The 21988-nt window shown below is 32.2% G+C and overlaps 2 protein-coding genes across 2 annotated transcripts; one reads left to right on the top strand and one right to left on the bottom strand.

Annotated features, from left to right (window-relative positions):
• Positions 1–310: 310 nt before the first annotated feature.
• Positions 311–2674, bottom strand: LOC143636815 (acireductone dioxygenase 4-like). The gene is made up of 4 exons (XM_077104335.1): positions 2560–2674; positions 2372–2466; positions 782–1021; positions 311–526 (listed from the first exon to the last, which is right to left on the bottom strand). The coding sequence occupies exons 1-4, from the start codon at positions 2663–2665 to the stop codon at positions 407–409; spliced, it is 561 nt and encodes a 186-aa protein (XP_076960450.1). The 5' UTR covers positions 2666–2674; the 3' UTR covers positions 311–406.
• An 11837-nt stretch (positions 2675–14511) lies between these two features.
• On the top strand, positions 14512–21080 carry LOC143636727 (protein tesmin/TSO1-like CXC 2). The gene is made up of 10 exons (XM_077104274.1): positions 14512–14614; positions 15390–15550; positions 15986–16571; positions 16698–17146; positions 17228–17299; positions 17400–17574; positions 17654–17749; positions 18425–18491; positions 18575–18701; positions 20719–21080. The coding sequence occupies exons 1-10, from the start codon at positions 14522–14524 to the stop codon at positions 21047–21049; spliced, it is 2157 nt and encodes a 718-aa protein (XP_076960389.1). The 5' UTR covers positions 14512–14521; the 3' UTR covers positions 21050–21080.
• Positions 21081–21988: the final 908 nt, after the last annotated feature.

The following is a 21988-nucleotide window of genomic DNA, read 5'->3' as shown; positions in this document are numbered from 1 at the left end:
TAATTAAAGGCACAAGTGAATATAAACAATTACGCATCAAGAAATCATAAGGTCTGGTTCAGTTTTTCCTAACCAGTTCTGGGTTATGTAAACCAAACCACTCGGTATGGTTTGAAAATTCCTAACCCAACCGACTTAAATATTTAAAAAAAGAAAAAAAAAGGACAGCCTGTGAAACCAAACCGATGACGGTTTCATGCAATATAAGCATTTTAAATCCTAGATGCTAGATCCGCCCCATAACAATATTGATCATCGACACCGACTATTTAAACCTTATAAAACTATAGAAGTATCATATAAACTCACAATCAAGATCCAAATACAGCATGAGATATAGCAACTTCACTACCAATTCCAGACCATCTACATACATACATAATCATAGACTTCGTGTGTTTCATATTCAATGAGCTTTAACGGGCGTCCCACCAAAGTTCATCTTGTAGCTTTGCCTTGCGGGATGCTCCTCTTGTGGCCTGTTAAACGCGGTCCACACCGGCTCTCCAACAAACAACCTCATCAACTACATGCACACAAATACCATGTTGTCAATATACAATTAGGGTACGTATGCTTTTGTCGGTGATGGTGCGTGCCAAAAAATTTCAAAAATGTCTGAATTTCATGAAATCTTGTAAACTTCATATCGGATTTGATGTTACAAAGTAGTTTGTTTGACTTTAACACTCAAGGTCAAGAGTAACAATTTTTATGCAGAAATGTGATCATCTTTAAGAAATTATATTATATAGTTTTGTAATCATCTAGTATTCTTTACCTTGATATAATTAGAGGTGTCGAGAGTGAATCGATGGTATATCCCTGCTGGTAAAATAATAAGATCACCAGCCTTGATCCAAACGCGAATCCAGCGGTCATCTTTGTCCCGGATATCAAAATATCCACTTTCTTCCAAACAGTAACGTATCTCTTCGTCTGCATGAATATGCTCCGTGTAGAAGTTCTTCAGCTTTTGCTCATAATTCTCCACTTTTTCAGGGCACAAATCCAGCAGATCCTACAAAATGAAGTTACCAAAGCATAATTAAGCAATTATTTCTAAACTGTTTTAGAAACAGGAGTGTGTTTATATTTGTTAGAATCTGGTTGCAAACACCACACACACAAAAAGGCAGCAGAAAAGAAAGAACGCGGGAATATATGTGGTCCGGTTTAAGCTGACCTGTGTCCACGGTCTACAGCCGCCGGGAAATATAAAATTACAAGTTCCTAACTAGGGTTAAAAAACTTAAGAAAACATAAACAGGCCCGAAATACTAATCAAGAAATATTGGGCTGGTCCAAAACCTCCCATGTCATCAATCTTTATTAACCTAACATGTCTTCACGTAACCAGAGTACCAGACCCAAACCAAAGCCCAAAGCCTCGGCAAACCCAACAATATTTGTGTGCATATATGCAACTGTGTATACATATACAAGTCTAAAACCATGTTTATGCATAAGTTGTAACAAACAGATAATTAGTTGTTTGAATTTTTGAAAGTTCTTATTATATATATATTAATATCCAAGATTGATGACTGAATAACCAAAACAAACAAACACATGTACCCAGTAAAAATCTAACTTACAGCAAGCTATTTGTTGGGTCTGGGGAGGGTGTGACGAGTACAACCCTTTACTCTATCCCAGAAAATAAAGAGGCGGCTCCCGCTAAGACCCTCAGCTATAAAAACATTTTTTACAAGTATATCATAGCAATAAAATACCTCTTAACATGAGATGGTGTTTAAAACTATTGTGCAATAAACATCAAATAAACAGAAAAGCTAGCCCTGAACTATGCAGTCGATATCGTCGATATATCACCGATATCAGTGATATATCGGTTATCGGTCCCTTGGCGATATATAAGTCAGAATATCGGGTCAGAATAACAGTACCGATAATATCAACGATATTGACCAATATATCACCGATATTCCCGATATCAGTGTTTTAGTCTTAATTATCAACTTTTAGTGTTCAATGTTATTGTTTTAAGTCTTAATCAATTCTTACTTGCTACGATTGTTAGTGTTTTACAATTTGCAAAAGGTCAATTTGTTAATGGTAGGAGACTATACTGAATTATTAGTGCTAAATTGCTATACATATGAATTTTACATGATATTAAAATTACCTATATCCCACCGATATCTCACTGCGATAACCGGTATCTCACGATATTTTTCCTCATTAACTGCTTAGGCCCTGTGTACCAATACACTCCCCTAAAAAAAATCTAAAAACCGATACGACAAGGCCAAAAAAGCACCGACCCTAAAAGTTCATAACCTTAATCCGACCCGACGACTGAATAACAAGGATAATCATTAACAAGTGTAAAATATAAAATTAGTACAATGTAATTGTAGCCTCTGTCAGCCCTAATCTTGTCCAATTCTTCATCATCCTCATACTTATCCGGATTCAACTTCCAGTGCAAAACCCCCAAGTCTACACAAACCCCAATTCAAATTAGCTGGCTTCACAGTTAATTAATAATAATTACACAGCACAACAAGCAAATTAATAATCGAAAACACGAACCTGCTAAGTAATGAGGTGAAACAAACTCTTGAGGATTGCGGTGATGAGGAAGTTGTGGGTCGTCGTGGATATCATCCATGAACCATGCCTCAATAGCACTCGCCATAGGAATCAATCAAATCAAATCAAATCAAATCAAATCAGATACACTAGTCTGCTTGAATCCAAATTAGCTAGCTTTATATTATTATTATTATATGGGTTCTCGAAGGTTCAGATTTTTTGGTTGTTTTTATTGTGGTCGTTAGCTTTCAGTTGTTCTTGTGGCATCCATTTTTCGGTCGGGTACGTGGTAATGGTGTTTTCTCTTCTAGATATTTTTTATTTGTAAGTGTGGTCGGGCCCACCTTCGCTCCGGAACACCTCGGCAAGCGCATCGGGTTGGGAATCGGATTGGAGATCGGGTTTACTAACCCGTGAATGAAGTTGTGATTTAAACATTCCCCAACGGTAAAAGAAAACGTAAGATGTTAAAAATAAATATTTACCTGTGTTTTAAAGCAAAAAAATTAACCGTTCTATCAACTTTTTGCATCGGTTTTACTACTCTTCTGGGACTTCTATTCATATTTCTTGTAAATTACTGCTACTCAACATAATAAAACGTGGTGTTATTTTCCACCAACATAATATAACTATGAGTCAACTGATTCTAGCGAGATTGAGTTTCATAAAATTGTCGTTCTATCCGAAGTTAAGACAAGACGCAATAAAAAAAATATGTGTGTGGTGTGATTGTGAAAAGGCACATAAGGTTCTAATGAAAGATGAGTTCGTCGATAGCCCAAAATACGATGAAGGGATGTTTCAAGCGAGATTTCAGTTGTCTAGTAAATTGTTTTTAAAAATTGTTGTGGATATAAACGCCATTTTTAAATGGTTTCAAGAAGGGTTAGACGGATGGATGAAAGGTAGTTTCACGTTGTTACGAAATGCATGTTGAGGCTTCTCCAGCTTGCACCCAACAGTTAACAATGTTTTTTACATTTACGATGAATATTTAGCTAGGCTTGCTAGGACCTCAATGAAAATGAGTTTCACACCTTCTAGGAAGTCTCAGAAGCATCGACTGTATACATCGGGTTTGGAGAATGCGTCCAACGAGCTTGTGAGGCCAATATACGAGTGGTGATCACCAATACCCAACGATCACACTCAAAAAAATAGTGTCACGTGATTTGTGGATTTGGCAAGCGTGCTTTGGTGTCGTCGATTCAAACAACGACATTGATGTTCTCAATCAATCTTCATTATTCACCAACGAGATACATGAAACAACGTTGATGTGTCTATTTCAAGTTTAAGGTGATAATACAAGCGTGACTATCTTGCTAATAGGATTTTCCATTCTTGATCTACATTTGAACATCTTGGATTCGGTCGGACGAAAAGTAGTTAAATTTAATACTTTAACTATTTTTCCGTTATTTTGTATTTTTTTATTAATGAAACCTATGTTTTTATATTTTAATGTTCTTTATGTTTTTACTAGATTTAGAACCCATGTAACACACGAGATGATTCAAATAATAAAGTTATAAATAAAGCAAATAAATACATACATTATATAAAAAATGATTACATCTATGCTTATATTATATTATGTGTACATAAATTGATTTTATTTATATCAGAACATGATTCTTTTTCAAAAAAAATGAACTTAATAAAAAACAATAATAATAATAATAATAACAACACAAGTGCAAAAACATACCTGAGAACGGTCTATCTATTAAAAATTTGATTCTCGGTATCAAATATATATAATTGAAAGAATTTTGGTTATGAACCAATTTAAAAAAAGACTTTTCATACATTAATAGTTCTGAGCTACACCATGAAAATGATTTTATAATTTTGAGGGGGCTTCTCGACTTTGCCATAATAACAACACATAAAAATAACACGTTAGCATGTTCAATTTTGTGAATGTTTTGCTAACTTGAGTATAATTTTGTATGACATGTTTCACACACTACATTTTATTCGTCATTAAAGAAAAAGTTAATGCTGACACAAATGTTTCAAAGTTGATAAAAGTTAGAGCATTGATAGGCTTGGAGGTAGTATGTCAAAAGTGCTCGCCGTCTTTTCTTAAATTTTAATAGTTGTGGGAAAAATAGTCAATTAGCCAAATCCTGAATTTTCTCATTAATTCCAAAAATGTCATTGAAGATAAACTTGAAACCTAAATCACGTTTAAAATTCTAACTTTCATTTTTTTGCCATTTTCAAGTTAAAACTTTTAACCCGTAACAAATTTGATGATAAATCTACTTGCATTCTCTAACTTTTAAAAATACTCATATTACCCCCTTTTTGTTGTAACAAATTTTGAGCAAAATGCAGTTAACTTGTACCACACAATCTATTTACCAACTTTTGACTCGTAACAATGAAATTTAAGTCCCACTAAAAACCTGAAACAATCATTGATAAAAAAAACCGAGAAACTGACTATGATAAACTTTATTATATATGAAAGTAAATGGTATATATTATTACATTTTAACATTTATATAGTTTAGTAAATTAACTGAAAAAATCTATGGATAGTTTAAAGCATATATTTATAATTTATAAGAATATTTATTTTTATAAAAGTGCATAGTATATATGATAAAATAAAGTTTAAAGGAAAATGAATAATTTAATCATGTTATAAATATAATATAAATGGAGTGCAAAAGGAAAGTGAATAAATATTGATCTATGACATAGTTATTAGTTTAGAGGGAAAAAAATTATTAGGTTTAACCACAAACTGACACGTGTCCACAGTTATTTTACTTTATTAGAATAGGTAGATATCTATCTCCCTATTGTAATAAAATTAATTATTGGAGGACACTTGTCATGACACATCCTTCTCACTATCAAATTCCCGTCTAACTATGACGGATCTGATCCTAAGCTGCTATCCTTGACCCAACTTTTTTTAAATAGTGAAACCCTAATTGAAATCGACCTAATTCTCATCTCCACGGAACCGACCTATCGCCGATTGCATCTGATAGCGAATCGTCCAGGTATCTTCAAGGTTTAACATTCTGATTTTGTGTAACAACTTTCAAGGTTCAACATGTGTTTCTCCTATTTGCTTTTGAGACATTTGGTTTTCTGACCCTGAATGCTGTGAATTTTCTGAGCAGGGTTTAGAGTGTCGTGTATAGTACTTGTTCGGCTCTTAAGTCCCAAATCTTCGTTTTTGGTAGGATTGGTTATATTATTCAAAAGGGGGTGACGGCGTAGCTTCTTGCCCATTTGTTTGCCACTTATTGTAATCGTTTTGAGTTTAACGAGAAATCTAATTTACAAGCAGGTATAAAATCTTTCTATCTTATGATTCTGTAACCGTTTTTCATCATGTTTTCCCACCCTATCTTATCTAATCGATTACCTCTTTGTCTATAGGAGAGTGGAGGAAGGGAAGCAATATCATATACTTTATCAACGGCTCAATATGATTCCTACAAAACCGATTGAAGGCCAAATTACTGAAATCGACCAGTGGTCTCAAGAAAAAGGTTCGGAATTTGTTTTCAATTCTTTTATGTGGATTAATGTTTTGTATTGTGTGTTATTAGGTCTCTAGAATCGACCGATTATTGCGTAAATTAAGAAACTAAGAGGGTGTTTGGGGTTAAGTTTGAAAAATACTTATTGGCTTATTGGTTTTTTCAAGAAGCTAATAAGCAAAAAAGGTGTTTGGCAAATGTAAAAGCCCTTTTGTTTTGGCTTTTTGATTGGCTTGAAAAAACACTTTTTCAAAAGCCCCAATTTGGGGCTTTTCAAAAATGCTTTTGGCTTTTTGATTGGATTTTTACTAATCTACCCACCATTTACCCTTTTTGGTCATTTTATGTAAATAAGTTAAGCCAAACATTTTTTAAAAAGTGCTTATGACTTTTCCAACCACATAAGTTAATCCAAACACTTTTTTAAAAACTCCTTTTCAAAAAGCCAAAAGCCAATAAATACTTTTGACAAAAAAACACTTTTAGAGTTAAATTAGCAATCCCAAACACCCTCTAAAATATTATGTATCTTGACATAATGGGAGGCACAAGATGGCTTAGGGTCATAATGGGTTTGGGACTTTGGGTTGTGTTGACCCAAAACACACTTCCAAGTCTGAGATGAATATTAAAATGGTTTATGTGTTTTTTTATTATTTATGTTAAAAGTAAAATTATTACAATGTTCAATGATCCATTATATTATACACTCTTCTATCAATTTTTTTTACCTTTATAGAAAGAAAAACAACTAAAATCAACCCATTCACAAGTAAATTAAGGTAATTGGCAAATTAACTATCTTGTAGGCATTGGTCACAATGAACAATTTCCAAATGTACATGCATATAATGAGTCATGGGTGGACTCTAGGATGGAATTCATCTAAAAAAAGAAGTAATTTGGTCAATGGTGAGAGCCCAAACTACCGAACAAGGTGATTTGCTTCCCATGGTTCCGTAAAACAAGCAAATATCCAATTTTAATAATGGATCATGCGGTCAAGATCCTTCTGCTGCAGTTTTGTCTTTTAAAGTAAGTGTGGCCTTGCTGGCACTTCAAATAAAACTGTAACTGCCCAAGAACCTCACTTCGTTGGTCTCGTGCCCGGGCTACACTTGTGGAAGTAGAGAAGACTACCAATATATATGCTAAGAGTAAACGTATGTTATAAGCTTATTTTCTTTTGGTAAAGCTGGCAATATGTATGGGTCGGGCTGGTTTGGTAGTATATAGTTTAAACTTATCATATTTTGTACAAGATGGAATGGGTCGAGCTGATTTTTTCAACTTTGTAAATTTAAAAATTCTTTTATGTACTTATCATTTACTTTTAATTGTATATATATATTTTTTTTGCATCATATTATAAATTGCAATTTAAAGATTGACTCAATTCGTGTAATACATGGATTCTAAAGCTAATAATATTATATTTATTTAAAAAAAAGGTGTGCAGTCGAGTAATTTTGGTTAGTTTTGGGGCCAAATGAGGTGGGGCATTGGATAGTGGTTTGGGTACTTTTGGGTTCAGATGGCTTGCACCCTTCCGCTCTAAGAAAAAAACTAGTAAAACACTTGTATTCTGAGGATAATTATTAACTAGCAAATGTCCCCACAAGTTGTGCTAGACAATATTGTAGCAGATAGTCGAATAGGCGTTATATTTGTAGCATGTAGTCTTAGATCTTCACATTAATCTATGTACAAAAGGAGTCTGCAAGATTTGAAGTATAAACCACCGAGTTTGATTACAAAGTTGTTCACATAACTAAATTACCTTTAATGAATTGTCTCGTGTAACCCATAAATGAAAGTCTTGGTATACCTAAAAGATATCAACACGTGTTTTACTTGTATTCTTCATCTGGTATACCTTTAATAGTATACTAGGTTATTGACCCGTGTACGACACGGGCGAAAAACATAGAAATCGTCAAGTACATACATTTACAACTTTAAACAATAAGATATTTTTGAATGTGTTTTTTAAGACGGCAATATGATTAAGAGAAGAGAAGACACCTCTTTTATAACATGCATCTTGAAACGTGACACAAACATCACCATCAACCGTACGAATATTTTCAAAGCATATAGTGCCTTTCACCTTGTTTAAAAGAAATTTTAAACAGTATACTTCATTGAAAGAATGAGGAATAACATGAACTCTTTCGATAATTATAGAAATCAAAGGTCTATTTAGGATATATATGTTGTCCCTTTGATGAAAATCGAAATGAGTATTTGAACCAATAGAAATAGGAGAAACCATATTTTTTTAATATATATATGGGAAAGTTAACATACAAATTAAATTAACGTACTAAACGTGAGAATCAAGTAGAGTAATTATGTAATTACATCATAAAGTAATTACATAATTACTCTACTTGTATATATAATTACTCTACTTGATTTTCACGTTAATTTCATTTATATTTGATCCAAACCCTATATACATATATATATTATATATATCTTTATCGAATGCTCAAACTGTAATTTTTTTTTGCTCTAAATTTGTGGTCTTCCTTCACTTTTTTTCACATGTTTTTTCAGCTCTTTTGACGCATAATGTGGTCGTAGAGACCTAGATAATTTGTGGTCTCATTTGACGAACTTTACTTAACGAGAAAAACAATCTGGTTTATAAATGGACTAGAAGGCCGGTAAAACCCAGCTGTTGGTAAAACCAAAGTGTTGCGATGGTGAGCTGGCGCGAATAACCTTTAAATTATCAAAATTAAAACAAAACATAAAAAAAACAAAAACAAAACACAAAATAAATTTCTTGGGCCAATCACAGACGGCCAAATGGACCAATCACTATCATGCGTTGCTAAACTTCTTATCTACATTATATAATAATAATTAGGTGTTATATAAGTTTATTCTTTATCATTTTCATGCTAAATAAAAACCAAACCAAACTCATTTTCTTCATAAACGACGCTATATTTTTATTTAAGATTTTTACTTCAAGATAACTGAGTCGTCCTAAAATGAAGATTGTGTGGTACTGTATAGAATAAAAACATAATTCCTAAGCATATTGATGGACTTATGTTATAGAGAGATGATATGACTTGAACAATGAATAATGATGATATCAATTTGTTCGTAGCGCCTATGAATAATATGAGTACCATCCAATCAGATCTAATCACTGTAGGTATAATTTTTAGTTATAATAAGATGATTTTTTTCAGAGAAAAGCTTTTGAAATTCATGTTTTTATAATACCAAAGTATTACACATGGTGTAATTATATCAATTGGTCACTTTAATATTTGATTGGTTGTGAGATCAAATTAAACTACATTTAGATTATTATATAACATTATAACCCACAACATCGCCTCGATTAGGTTTAGGATTGAATTTGGTTGTTACTTTCAATTAATAATTTAGTGTTCACATATCAACATTACAATAAATGTCATAAGTTGGTAGGCTTTTTTATTAGAAAAGCCTCTTTTTCTTCAACATTTATTGACTTTTTATGAATGTACCTACCATGTTTTGTTATCTATTAACACCCGTGACATGTTAACTATAACATATTATGCATGTGTGTAAGTTTCACATATATCATTTTCAATCACTGATGATTCAAAGAAATAATAATAGACTTCTCCTATATAAGATGATAATAGAATTTTCATCTACAAAATCAAAGTAATAGCTTACATTCTTTAGGCCTAATAATAGTTGAGCACATATGTAACATATTTATGTTTTTATCGTATATAACATGACTTGGACATAGATACATACGCAAATAATAGTTGTATAAACTATGAAGCCTCGCATCTTCATAGGTGTTTTAAACTTTTAATATCAACCATTATTTTTGTTCTATATGTGTATTTCCATAAGTGTCATAAAAAATGGAATCCAAATATCAAACTGTGAAAACAATCCTCATTCGTAGAGGAATGTGATAGTTATGTAATTAACTGTTTGGGCATATCTTGATAATACGCAAGTGATGTAAACATCAAATATTATTTGCACAACATTTACTTTGGGTTTGATTTTATGTAGCTGTCAAAATCAAACGCTTGTACGCCTAGGAGCAACACTGGACTTGGGGGGCTTGTAGGGGTTTAGTACCATACCCCTACAGTAGCATTATCGGAAGTAAGAGATGATGCGCGAGTATATGTTATGCGATCGTATTGTCATGTAAGTAATGATTGTAAGGTGAAATATAGTTCTCGCATTATCATAGAGATGTAACACACCAAAAAATAACTATTTTCATAACTTTCTCGTTTCCTTTTTTACATTTATTTCATTTACTTTGCAAACAAGAAGTTGGATTATCCCATCTAGTTTCGTGGAGAACTTTATATTTGGTACCTAGCAAACCAAATTCACATGTCAAATTTAGAAATCATAAGACTGTTCTGATAAATTTAAAATTGTGAACAGAAATTCAAATACTTGATGGTCCAAGAAGAAAATGTCAAAGTTCTTGACCAAATATACAAAATCCAACAAATGCAAAATATCCATATATAAATTAAGATAAAACCCAAATTGATGAATAACATAAAAACAACCGGTTAGTAACAGTGAATAGAACAAATGATTTTCGTAAAAGTAAACCATTGAATCTATAATTACAATAATAAATAATAGTAATTAGTAAAGGTCAAATATAAAAATATTAACGTGAGAGATTCTCAATAAAGTTGATATTACACTTTTGTGAGATTATATGAAGATTTTAGATGCTCTTTTGTTATCTAATTGTTTTCCTACTTTTTCTTCAATATTGAGTCTAAAACGATATCTTACTTAAAAGTTATAATCGATATAATGTTTTTAAATGAGTATTCTATTATTTTATTAAAAAGTAGCCTCATAAAATTTAACATTACTTCAAAGACATCGACCGGTCAAACTTGGTAATGTAGCAAGTTAAAATGTCACGTGTCAAAATGAGTGTGGGTTGTGTTTGGGTCGGGCGAGTCGAGTGAGTTAAGTTGGCTCACCAAACACTTTTGTACTAGTTTTCTAACTTCTTAGAAAACTTGTATATTAACTATTAGTAAAATCTATGGTATCATAATAATTTTATAAAACAAACAATGTAGCATGTTGTTAAACAAGATTCAAATTAGCCATTAATCAACTAACCTTTTATAGACCATCTTTTAACATAATATTAATTAAATACAACGTAAATTATCATATCCTTTAGCTTGTTAATTTAAATAATTTCTATAAATAACAAAATACTATATTGAGGAAAAGAAAAGTAACGACAAAAAGTATTTTATTCTCCCATATAGTAAAGAGAATGTTAGACAAGCACAACATGTGGAAAAAGTGGAGTTTCATGGCAACCTAATAAGTTGAAGCTTTTTTAATCATAAGTTTTGAAATTTGATAAGAACTAATATATTCAATGTGGTTGCAATAGTATCATTAAAATAGTGAATCTCGTTTATTAACGTTATATTTTATTTTGGTAAATTGGATTTTAATAATCCAAATTAGAATCATTGGTTAATAACAAATGATACTAACGAAGTAACCAATAATACTTAAGCATAAATGCTATTAAGATTAAGAATGCATGCCCTACATATTCAATGTGTTTACCTTACTTATGGGTTGGTGAATTGGCTTGTGGGAAGTTAAATTTAGATGTACAAAGGGTACAATTAAACTTCTCTTATAAGTTTGCATCGTACACTAATTCTATATATGCTTTAATGATGATAAAAAAGTACTTTTGATTTAAGAAGCTAATTCGAGACGCCAAATCATCTAGGAATTAGAGAATATATTTGGATCAATTTTCTAATATTTCATACATATTCTTCTCCTCTGGGTAGTCACGAGAAATCCATTGAGAACAATTCGGACGTACATGAGGCACACTGAGGTTATGTTTGTAGTCTTACAAACTGACCCACTACTAACAATGAAACTACTCACTAACTGCATAAATAGATACAACTCAAATAACAAGCAAGTATAAAGAAACTAACGATTACATGGGGTTGTAGGACTGCACCATGGGCTTGGGCTTGGGCTTGGGCTTGGGCGCATATTAGTTCGTGCACCCTTGAGGTTGAAAATGTCTTTGTTCTAAAGAAAGGTATGAGAGAAACATGGTGGTCGCCACTAGACCATTCCATTTGCATCCAAGGCAATCCTAATGAGCCACCACGATGGGTGCCACTCTCCCGGAGGCACCATAAATTCTGTATCCTTTAATGAAACATCCTTTTATGACACATGAAATTAAGGATCACAAGGTGGAGTTTTAAATGCAATACTTGCCGAAACTACCTACTTTTTTTTTCATCAATGTAGAACTAGGTTAGAGCTCGTGTTCCATACGGGTGAAAATATAATTAAAAAAAAACTATTATATGTAATATTTATATTCAGTTATTTCATATATTAATTTTTATTTATTACTTTTTAATAAGTTTTTATATATTATGCATTATAAGTTTAAGTTGAAAATAAAACGTTGGTGTTAGATTTATTTTAAAAATAAAATATTCATACCTATATTGTTATATTAAATATTGTGTGTATAAATATGATATTTATGACAAAATGTTGTCACATATTTAAAAACTAAATTTATAAAAACTAAGTTTGGTTGTAAAAGAAAATAAATAAAAATATATTGTATTTTAAAATGAAAAGAGAAATGATGAACAATTCTAAATGGTTGTGTTAAAAATATATGAGAAGACAATGTGATATTGTGAATTACGGAAATGTTAATAATTAAGTATAATTTTGGTTTTATACTTGAAGAGAAATTACATAAAAAGATATGTTAAGTAAAAAATTATAACATAATTACCACTTTAGTAGGGTTGGTAAGCACATTTGGTTTGAAACATGAGGTCTCGGGTTCAAAACCCGTATCACACAATTATTTATTTTTCAAAATTTTATAAAGTCTTGTGCCATGATATAATAGGAAATAGTGATATGACATCTACTTGGCATCTTATGTGAAGTGCTTAGTTAAGTGACATACGTACAAATTGTTTTGCTTTAATAGTATAGTCAGATGGACGACAACCATGCATAGCAATTAGGGTAGCAAACAAGGTGACATGTAATAGAGTGCCAACAAGTATAACAAAGGGGCGACAATGTAGTGCAACGAGGGGGAGAGTGACTGGTCCAAAAGGTGTAGTGTAACAGTGGAGGGGTGTATTTGTAGTAATGTTGCATCGTATACGATGACAAGCAACATTGTGCAACAAAGAAGATGAACCGATCAATGTAGTGATAAGTATCTTGAGATAGCATCTACCATTTTTATACGCTCCTGAATTTTATTTAAACATTAACACATAACAATGTGTAGACCTACATATGCATTTAGACAAAATGCTATCAATACCGTATGTTTAACAATAAATTTAAACATATTGATATTCACATGCATTTTTAATCAGTTTATATATTAAAATGTCCAACGACTAATACTAATAGGTGATATATATATATATATATATATATATATTGAGTTTTGTCATTTTCCCACTATTAAGATATACTAATCAACAAAAATAAACAAGTAACAAGATACAAAGTATCCCCATTTGTGGCCTAGTGGTGGAAGGTTTAGGTTATTAAATGAAGAACCAAGTTCGAATTTCACTTGTGTCACTTTTGGGTGAATATTGGCAATGAAGGATTTGAGCTAGGCCTTGTACAAATGTTGTTAGTTAGAACCCAGAGCCCACCCAGGTTTTCGTCCCACCGTGTGTTACGCCAGAGAGTTATGCTTTTGTGGTGACACAACGACTGTCAAGTGGCAGTGGGCGTATGGTTTCCCGAGAGAACACCCAAGCCAAACTTTGAAACCAGCATGGGACCGGTTAAGATAACATAGTCTGACCAGAATGGAGCATCGAGACTCTCCAAACTTAAAGAGTGCGATTACCTAAATAAAATAAAGTCGCAGTTCTAAACAAAAAATGAAGTAAAAAATTAAACACTTGAAAATAAAAGTTAAACCGAGGCAAACACTAGTGCTAGTTAATAGAATAATATAGTGTTATGTCAATGCAGTACAAGACAATCACAATAAACCAAGTAAATCACACACAATAGAAGAAACAAGAATCTACTAAACAAAAAATAGAAGACAAAAAACATAATCAAAACATTATTAAGGTTTTTAATTGTTTTTAATCTCTGACACCCTTAATTACAAATCATCATTAGTTTACGTTACCTTTTACTTTCCCAATTTACATTTTTTCCTATATATATATAATACTCAAGTGACTAAGTGTGGGGTTTACTTGTATTCCATCACTATCACCCCAAAAAATAAAAACTTGCTTCCCGCCCTTCCCGCTTATTCTTATTATCTTGAATATTATTATTATCTCATCATCTTGTTTTCTTACCACAAAAGCAATAATTTTGGTCCGATGGGTCATGAGAAAGATCCGGATAAAGAAATGGGTATTGTAATGGATACTCCGGAGAGGACCCAGATCGCTGCTCCGGTTTCTAAGTTCGAGGTGAATTGGGTTTTTCTGGGTTTTTGATTTTGTGTTGTTTTGGGCAAATTGGAGATTCAATTTGATGAATTTAGTATTTTCTTGATCTGGGTTTTTTATGGGTTTTTGATTTTGTGTTGTTTTGGGCAAATTGGAGATTCAATTTGATGAATTTAGTGTTTTTGGGTTTTTATGGGTTTGAGTTTTTTTAGGGTTTTATGGCGGATTTGGTGTAGATTTGATGGATCTAGTTTTATCTTTAGGGTTAGGGTTTGTTTCTTGATTTGGGTCTTAATTTATTGCAATTAGTTGTTCTTTATTAGTTTTTTCATTTTTAGATATTTATGCACTTTTTGGATTTGTGATTTTGTTTCTCTAGGTTTATTTATGGAGTGTTTGGATAATTGATTGTCAATTTGAGTGTTTGGCAATAACAGTTTGTGAATGTTGTTTTTTAGGATCAAAGCAATCAGTTTTCTTGAAAAAAAATTGATTATAGAGTCCAATTTAGCAAGTCATAAGTAAAATTATTTTTTTTTTATTTTATCATTATTGTTTATTTTTTGACCAGTTTTATTTCCAAATTTAGTTACTTTGACCATAATTAATGATAATCAGTTTTTATAAACATTCAAAGATAAGGTTCCTAATATATACCTGGTCATATTAAAGATTGAAGATTTGGTCAACTTAAACTGATCATAATTAATGATAATCAGTTTTGCTAAACTTAAAAGATTCAAGATTCTTTATAACTACTAATCATATTGAAACATTTTGTTGTATGTTTTTGCAGGACTCCCCTGTGTTTAACTATATCAACAGTCTTTCGCCTATCAAACCCGTTAAATCCGTGCACTTTACTCAGACGTTTAGCACGCTAAGCTTTGCATCTCTTCCGCCTGTTTTCACTTCGCCTCACATCAGTACCCTCAAAGACTCAAAGTTCCTTAAAAGGTAACACGACAAATTTATGAATGCGTTCATTGGGATTTTGTTTAATCTCATTCAATGGGTCAAACGGGTAACACACCAAATGTTAGCTTAAACAGAAACTTGCCAAATGAGTCAAAACTCGCCTTAAATGTATTTCTATATTTTAAGTTTGTAACCCTACATGCTATAAAATCATTTTATCCAGAAAAAATTAATCATTATTGAAGAACATATGTATAAAAATTTAGACAAAAAGTATTGTGGGTCGACCGGGTCGTTTGTTTTGACCTCTTACCAACCTGTTTGAGCCCATTTTGCCACCTAATTTATTTATTTATTATAAAGTTGGAAACTTTTGGACAAAATGTGTGGTGGGTGAATCCGGCCCGGTTGTTTTAATGGGTACCAAATATATTTTTATATAATATTCTCGCTAACTACATTTTGAATTTTCAGGCACCAGTTTTCCGAATCATCAAAACCCGAACTTACTTCTGATGATTTAAAGAAAGCAGAAACCAGTGACGTTAATTTAAACGCCACCCAAAACCCGTTAAACCAGAAACCGGATTTCAGTTCCCGCAACTCAATAACTGATACTTCTGTATTGCCATCAAACATTTGCTCAAATCTTGAATCAAGAAAATTAAGCTATGAACCCGTTCGTCTAGACACAAACTTCATAAAAACAACGGGCCCATCAGCATCATCCGTTCCATTCATCAACAACCACTTTGAAAGCGGTCCATTTAATATTGAAACAAATGTTGAAGGACTAAACGAACTTTCTAATAATAAAGAAGTATCAACATGTGATTGGGACAGTTTGATATCTGATGATTCAGAGCTGCTTAATTTTAACTCACCAAGTGATACTGTTCCCTATGCGGGCCCTGGTCAAAGCACGTTACATCCTAATGGTGATAATATTTCAGAAGATAATGAAGGCTTAATAGGGGCAGTTGATAACCGTGCAACGGTTGCTGATATTTCTTTAAATAATATTGAAGTTGGAGAGCCAGTGGAGGATGCCGATAATGAGGTGAGAATTTTCAGCAGTTAATGTTTTGGGCCTTTTTGATTTTAATCATATCTTAAAGAGTCGTTTTTGTATTGTGTTCGTTTTTTCGGTTTGGTTACATCGGTTAACATGTTTATATTTATTTAGGGTGGATCTAATTCATACCGTGGCATAAGAAGACGTTGTCTACTTTTTGAGATGACGGGGTCTCGAAGAAAGCACTTAGAGGACATCTCAAACGTTAATTCTGCAAAGGTTTCAGAATCCAATCAAACCGTTGCTCAAAATGATAATAATTCCTCTAGATGTATTTTACCCGGAATCGGTTTGCATTTAAACGCTATCGCTTCAAATTTAGTGGACCATAAAGTTGTGAACCTTGAAAGCTCGGGATCCGGTAGACAACTTATTATTTCACATCCGGTTTCTTATCATTCCATCGGTTCGGGTCAAGATTTAATGACATCATTGCCTGATGCACCCTCCTCTTTCGAGGATAATATCGGGCTTGCTTTAAATGCTGCAGAAGATGCTTCTAAAGGCTTTGTACTTAATGATGAGTTGAGTCAAAGTCAAACTAGCCCAAGAAAGAAGAGGCAAGTTACTGAACCATTATAGTGTTAGTTGACTAATTGCCATTGATTTGATTTATTTGACTTTTTAATTGACTTTCACAGGCGTAGGTCGGAAAATGCTGAGGTGGAGGCGTGTAAGCGGTGTAACTGTAAAAAATCCAAGTGTTTGAAGCTGTATGCTCTATAAATCCTTATATAAGTTGATTGTGCATACGATGATTTTAGGGGTAATTTGGTAAATTCTGAATTTTCACATGTGAAATAATGATTTCAGTTATTGTGAATGCTTTGCTGCGGGCGTTTACTGTGTGGAGCCGTGTTCATGTTTTGAATGCTTCAACAAACCGATACATGAAGACACAGTGCTTGCAACTCGCAAGCAGATCGAGTCCCACAACCCTCTTGCGTTTGCTCCTAAAGTTATTAAAACCTCTGATCATATGCAAGAGGTTAGGGTCACACACCGAGTACATTAGTGAATTTAAAAATTTGTGTATAATAACATTTTTTTGATTTTTTTAAATGCAGGATGAGTCTAGCAACACTCCGGCTTCAGCTCGACACAAACGAGGCTGCAATTGCAAAAAATCTGGTTGCCTCAAGAAATACTGTGAATGCTACCAGGTTCTTCTCTCTTGCTGACTTGTGTTGATGCTGGTTTCGGTTTTTTCAGTTTTTGGTTTCACAATGAGTTTGGTCCGGTTTCAGTTTTGCCATTTGGGCTTGAAATTCTTTGGCCGAAAAAATTTGGCCCAAAATTATGAATTTGGGCCTGAAACTTTGGGTCTAAAGTTTTTCTGTTGCTTAATAGTTAATTGATTATTACATATTTGAGCTTAAAATATTAGGCTTACACTATTTATTTTCATCTTTATAAATTACTTAACATTCATAAATAAAAATTATAATTTATAATAAATAAGTCGGTTTTTTTCGATTTTACGGGCTCCGTTTGGTTTTTATGGTTTACACTTTTCAGTAAAGCAAACTGAAGCCGAACTAGAAATTGGTTTTTGAAAAAACATAAAACCAAACCGTTGGTTTTGGGTTGGGTTCAGTTATTGCGTTACGGGTCAGTTATTTCGGTTTCATGCACGCTGTTGGGTGGAGGTAACTTAGGGTGTAAAGTGTAAACGGGCCGAGCCTTAGCTTGATTTGTTTAACTTAAAGAGGGCTTGAGCTCAACTCGTTTCTGTTTATGTTTAAACCTCAAGTTTCGACTTCTAAGTAATTCTAAAAGATTGAGCTTGACATGTTTTTATTTATTAATGATTTTGGTTATATGGTTTCTTTGTAAAGGGTGGCGTCGGATGCTCTATAAACTGCAGATGCGAAGGGTGTAAAAATACATTTGGTCGCAAGGATGGTAAGCGCGCATTTTGTAACGAGATTAACATTTTATTTGAAAACAAAAATATTTCATTTGTGCTATGTCGATGCATTTTATAGGTTCGGACATGGATGTAGAAGTCAATGAGTGTGACGAGAATGGGAGTGATGGAAGCTTACAAACGGGATTGCATATTGAACCCGAGCCAGTTTCTGCTACTCCTGCAACTCCGTCACGTTTTGGCAGGTAAAAAAACATGTTAATGACGCAATTAAAAACGTGTTTTAACGGGTTGAACCTTCTTTAACCTATCATGCTAAATAGGGTAATAGCTCGATATGATACATTTATGGCCTGTTTATCAAATCGACGTGATTTTACCGTTAACTGTAACTTATTATTTCTCAACTAGAGTCATATTAATGGTTCTAGTTATATCTAACTAATATAATAAAGCAAAACCAATTTGTCCACGTGTCCTTCTCCTAAGGTGTCCACCTAATATTCCATGTCATCCACTTTCCATGCATATAATTTTCCACATAATTAATCAATTAATTTTAATCCTAATGCTAATTAACATTTAAACCAATATATAACACAAGTATTGGTCAAACTTAACATTTAAAGTTTTGAATTCATAACTTAACATTTACTTTGACTTTATTACATCTAATCTAACTAATATATTAAAGCAAAACCAATTTGTCCACTTGTCCTTCTCCTAGGGTGTCTACCTAATGTTCCATGTCATCCACTTTCCATGCTTATAATTTTCACATAATCAATTAATTTTGATCCTAATGCTAATTAACATTTAAACCAATATATAACACTAGCATTGGCCAAACTTAGCATTTAAAGTTTTGAATTCATAACTTAACATTTATTTTGACTTTATTACATCTAATCTAATCTAACTAATATATTAAATCAAAATCAATTTGTCCACTTGTCCTTCTCCTAAGGTGTCCACCTAATGTTCCATGTCATCCACTTTTCATGCTTATAATTTCCACATAATTAATCAATTAATTTTAATCTTAATGCTAATTAACATTTAAACCAATATATAACGCTAGCATTGGCCAAACTTAACATTTAAAGTTTTGAATTCATAACTTAACATTTTTTTTAATCAACCTAATATAAAAATTTTCAATGTTAGATTACATCGATACAGAAGGCAAACGGGCAACAAGCTGTGCCGCTACCCATTTTTGAATTGCAAAACCCAATCTTTAAAAAACTGCATTTGCTGATCTTTGAGTCATAACATTACTATGCATGACCTGTTGAACACGGGTAAGTAACTCCACAGCTTTAGACGCGAGGAAACCAAAAGTGTCAAAAGCAAAAGGAATAAATACATGTTGCTTGTCAAGACACGCCTTAACATTTACTTTGACTTTATTACATCTAACTAATATATTAAACGAAAACCAATTTGTCCACCTGTCCTTCTCCTAGGGTGTCCACCTAATGTTCCATGCCATCCACTTTCCATGCTTATAATTTCCACATAATTAATCAATTAATTTTAATCCTAATGCTAATCTTCTTACTATACTATTAAAGCAAAACAAGATATCCACATGGCCATCAAATAGGATGTCCACATAAGCTTAAAGGTTTTCATCTCTATAATTGCCACATAATTCACTAATTAATATTTTCTAGAATCATAACCTCACTAATTAATGTTTTCTATAATCATAACCAACTATTTCCTTTCAAATGATTTAAAAACCGATTTTGACTACAATTAATTATTTATAACTAATTAAAGAATTCTTATGATATATATATATATATATATATATAGGGTTAGGTTAGAATAAAAACCCACTTGAGTTGTGAAAACTCTATAAACCCATTCTCAACCACATGTTTTTAATTAAAGATTAAATCTTGTGGTCCACAATTGAAATTAATAAAAATATAAACATAAATATAACTTTTTTCTCTCCTGAAAACATATATAAAAATTAGTTAAAAATGTTAAAAAATAACAAAACATTTTTTTTATGTTTTCAATGTTTTGTATTAAATGTAACAACATATATTACATGTAACAAAAAAAACGATGTTACATAGGGTTTTCGCGAGTTTTCACAACTCAAGTGAGTTTTCATTTTATACTTTGCCTATATATATATATCGTTTGAAATTTTTTCCACCCGTGTGTAACACGCGCTATTATCCTAGTGTGTTACTAAAGTGTGCATTTTTAAATCATCTAATTATGTTTTTATTTTCGTAGCACGAGACAATCTAATCCGTTGGTGAACACAAAGGGCAAACCGCCACGATCATTTCTAGCCATCGGATCATCCTCTAACCCGAGATTTGGAAAGCTGAATTCTTTCAAAATTGGCGGGAGTAAGCCGCTACAAACGGTGGGAGAAAACGAGGTAGCGGATGTTTTTGAAGAAAACAATGGTTCTCCGGTTAGTGGTGTGAAATCTAGTTCACCAAACAGCAAGAGGGTGTCACCTCCACACAACTCCATCATGGGACAAAGAAGCAGCAGGAAGTTAATTTTGCAGTCTATTCCTTCTTTTCCATGTCTCACACCCAACCCAAATCAATGAGATATGCAAATCAATATGGATGGATGATGTATGAATGATGATGATGATGATGTATGCATGGATGAATGGATATGGATTATCTTTTTTTTTTTTTTTCAGTTAATGTGTAGTTTTTTGTATTCTTTTTTGATGATTAGTTGTAAGGTTTACTTCTCCCAGCTTATAAGTCTCTTGCTTGTAAAATAATAATATTCTTAGTTGTTTGTTTATCATAAACCTGTTCTTAGACCCACAAATTTTTTGTTTTATTATTATTATTATTATTATTATTTTATTTTTTTTGTTGAGTGTTAGAAGCATAACATTATGTGACTAGAATGCATTAAACTGGAATTAGTTTTTAGTTGACAACATAAAGCCGGTTAATTGTGGTTAACTATTAAATTTTATTTTTTTTATTACCATTATGGGTACGATTAAGTAATTTAATTATGGGGATTAATATGCAAATACTTTGGTTCTAGGTATATGAGTCCACATAACTACGCATCATAATTAGTCGCCATACTATATAGTAACACAACGTTATAATCAACATATGTACCATAATTATGCAACATTTACATCATAATTATCATAATTGCGCAACATGTCACCAACCATCAATGTTTTAAATCATTTTAAAAACATAGAGATATTATACTAAAATTAAATATGGTAAAATTCTTGATTAGTTTTAATTATTTTTTAAATAATGGAGTATATAAAGTTATTTTGATTCAAAATTTTTGGTGGAACTAGATTTAAGAATTTACCCCCCATAATAGTCAACAATTGAAGGTCTTTTCTTTTTTCCCTTTTAACCATTTATTATTTATGATCGTTGTTAACGCGTCGGTCTTAAAATTGAAAAAACTTGATAAGTGTCCATATCTTCTTTATACCAATTTTCTTGCTTCCTATTTGAGAGTGGAACTAAACTAATAGTATAAGAAGTGA

Source organism: Bidens hawaiensis, unplaced genomic scaffold, assembly GCF_021521415.1.
Source record: "Bidens hawaiensis isolate Kalapana, Puna unplaced genomic scaffold, B.hawaiensis_p1.1 tig00000055_1, whole genome shotgun sequence".
In the NCBI taxonomy this organism is placed as follows: Eukaryota; Viridiplantae; Streptophyta; class Magnoliopsida; order Asterales; family Asteraceae; genus Bidens; species Bidens hawaiensis.
This window is presented reverse-complemented; position numbering and strand designations above follow the sequence as displayed.

Excerpts from the sequence above, each read along its gene's own strand:
- LOC143636727 (XM_077104274.1), top strand. The coding sequence starts at position 14,522 with ATGGGTCATGAGAAAGATCCGGATAAAGAAATGGGTATTGTAATGGAT. Across the intron at positions 15,551-15,985 it reads GACTCAAAGTTCCTTAAAAG|GCACCAGTTTTCCGAATCAT; the intron begins GTAACACGACAA and ends TTGAATTTTCAG. Across the intron at positions 16,572-16,697 it reads TGGAGGATGCCGATAATGAG|GGTGGATCTAATTCATACCG; the intron begins GTGAGAATTTTC and ends ATATTTATTTAG.
- LOC143636815 (XM_077104335.1), bottom strand. The coding sequence starts at position 2,665 with ATGGCGAGTGCTATTGAGGCATGGTTCATGGATGATATCCACGACGAC. Across the intron at positions 2,467-2,559 it reads TTCACCTCATTACTTAGCAG|ACTTGGGGGTTTTGCACTGG; the intron begins GTTCGTGTTTTC and ends GGGTTTGTGTAG. Across the intron at positions 527-781 it reads ACACCTCTAATTATATCAAG|TTGATGAGGTTGTTTGTTGG; the intron begins GTAAAGAATACT and ends GTGTGCATGTAG.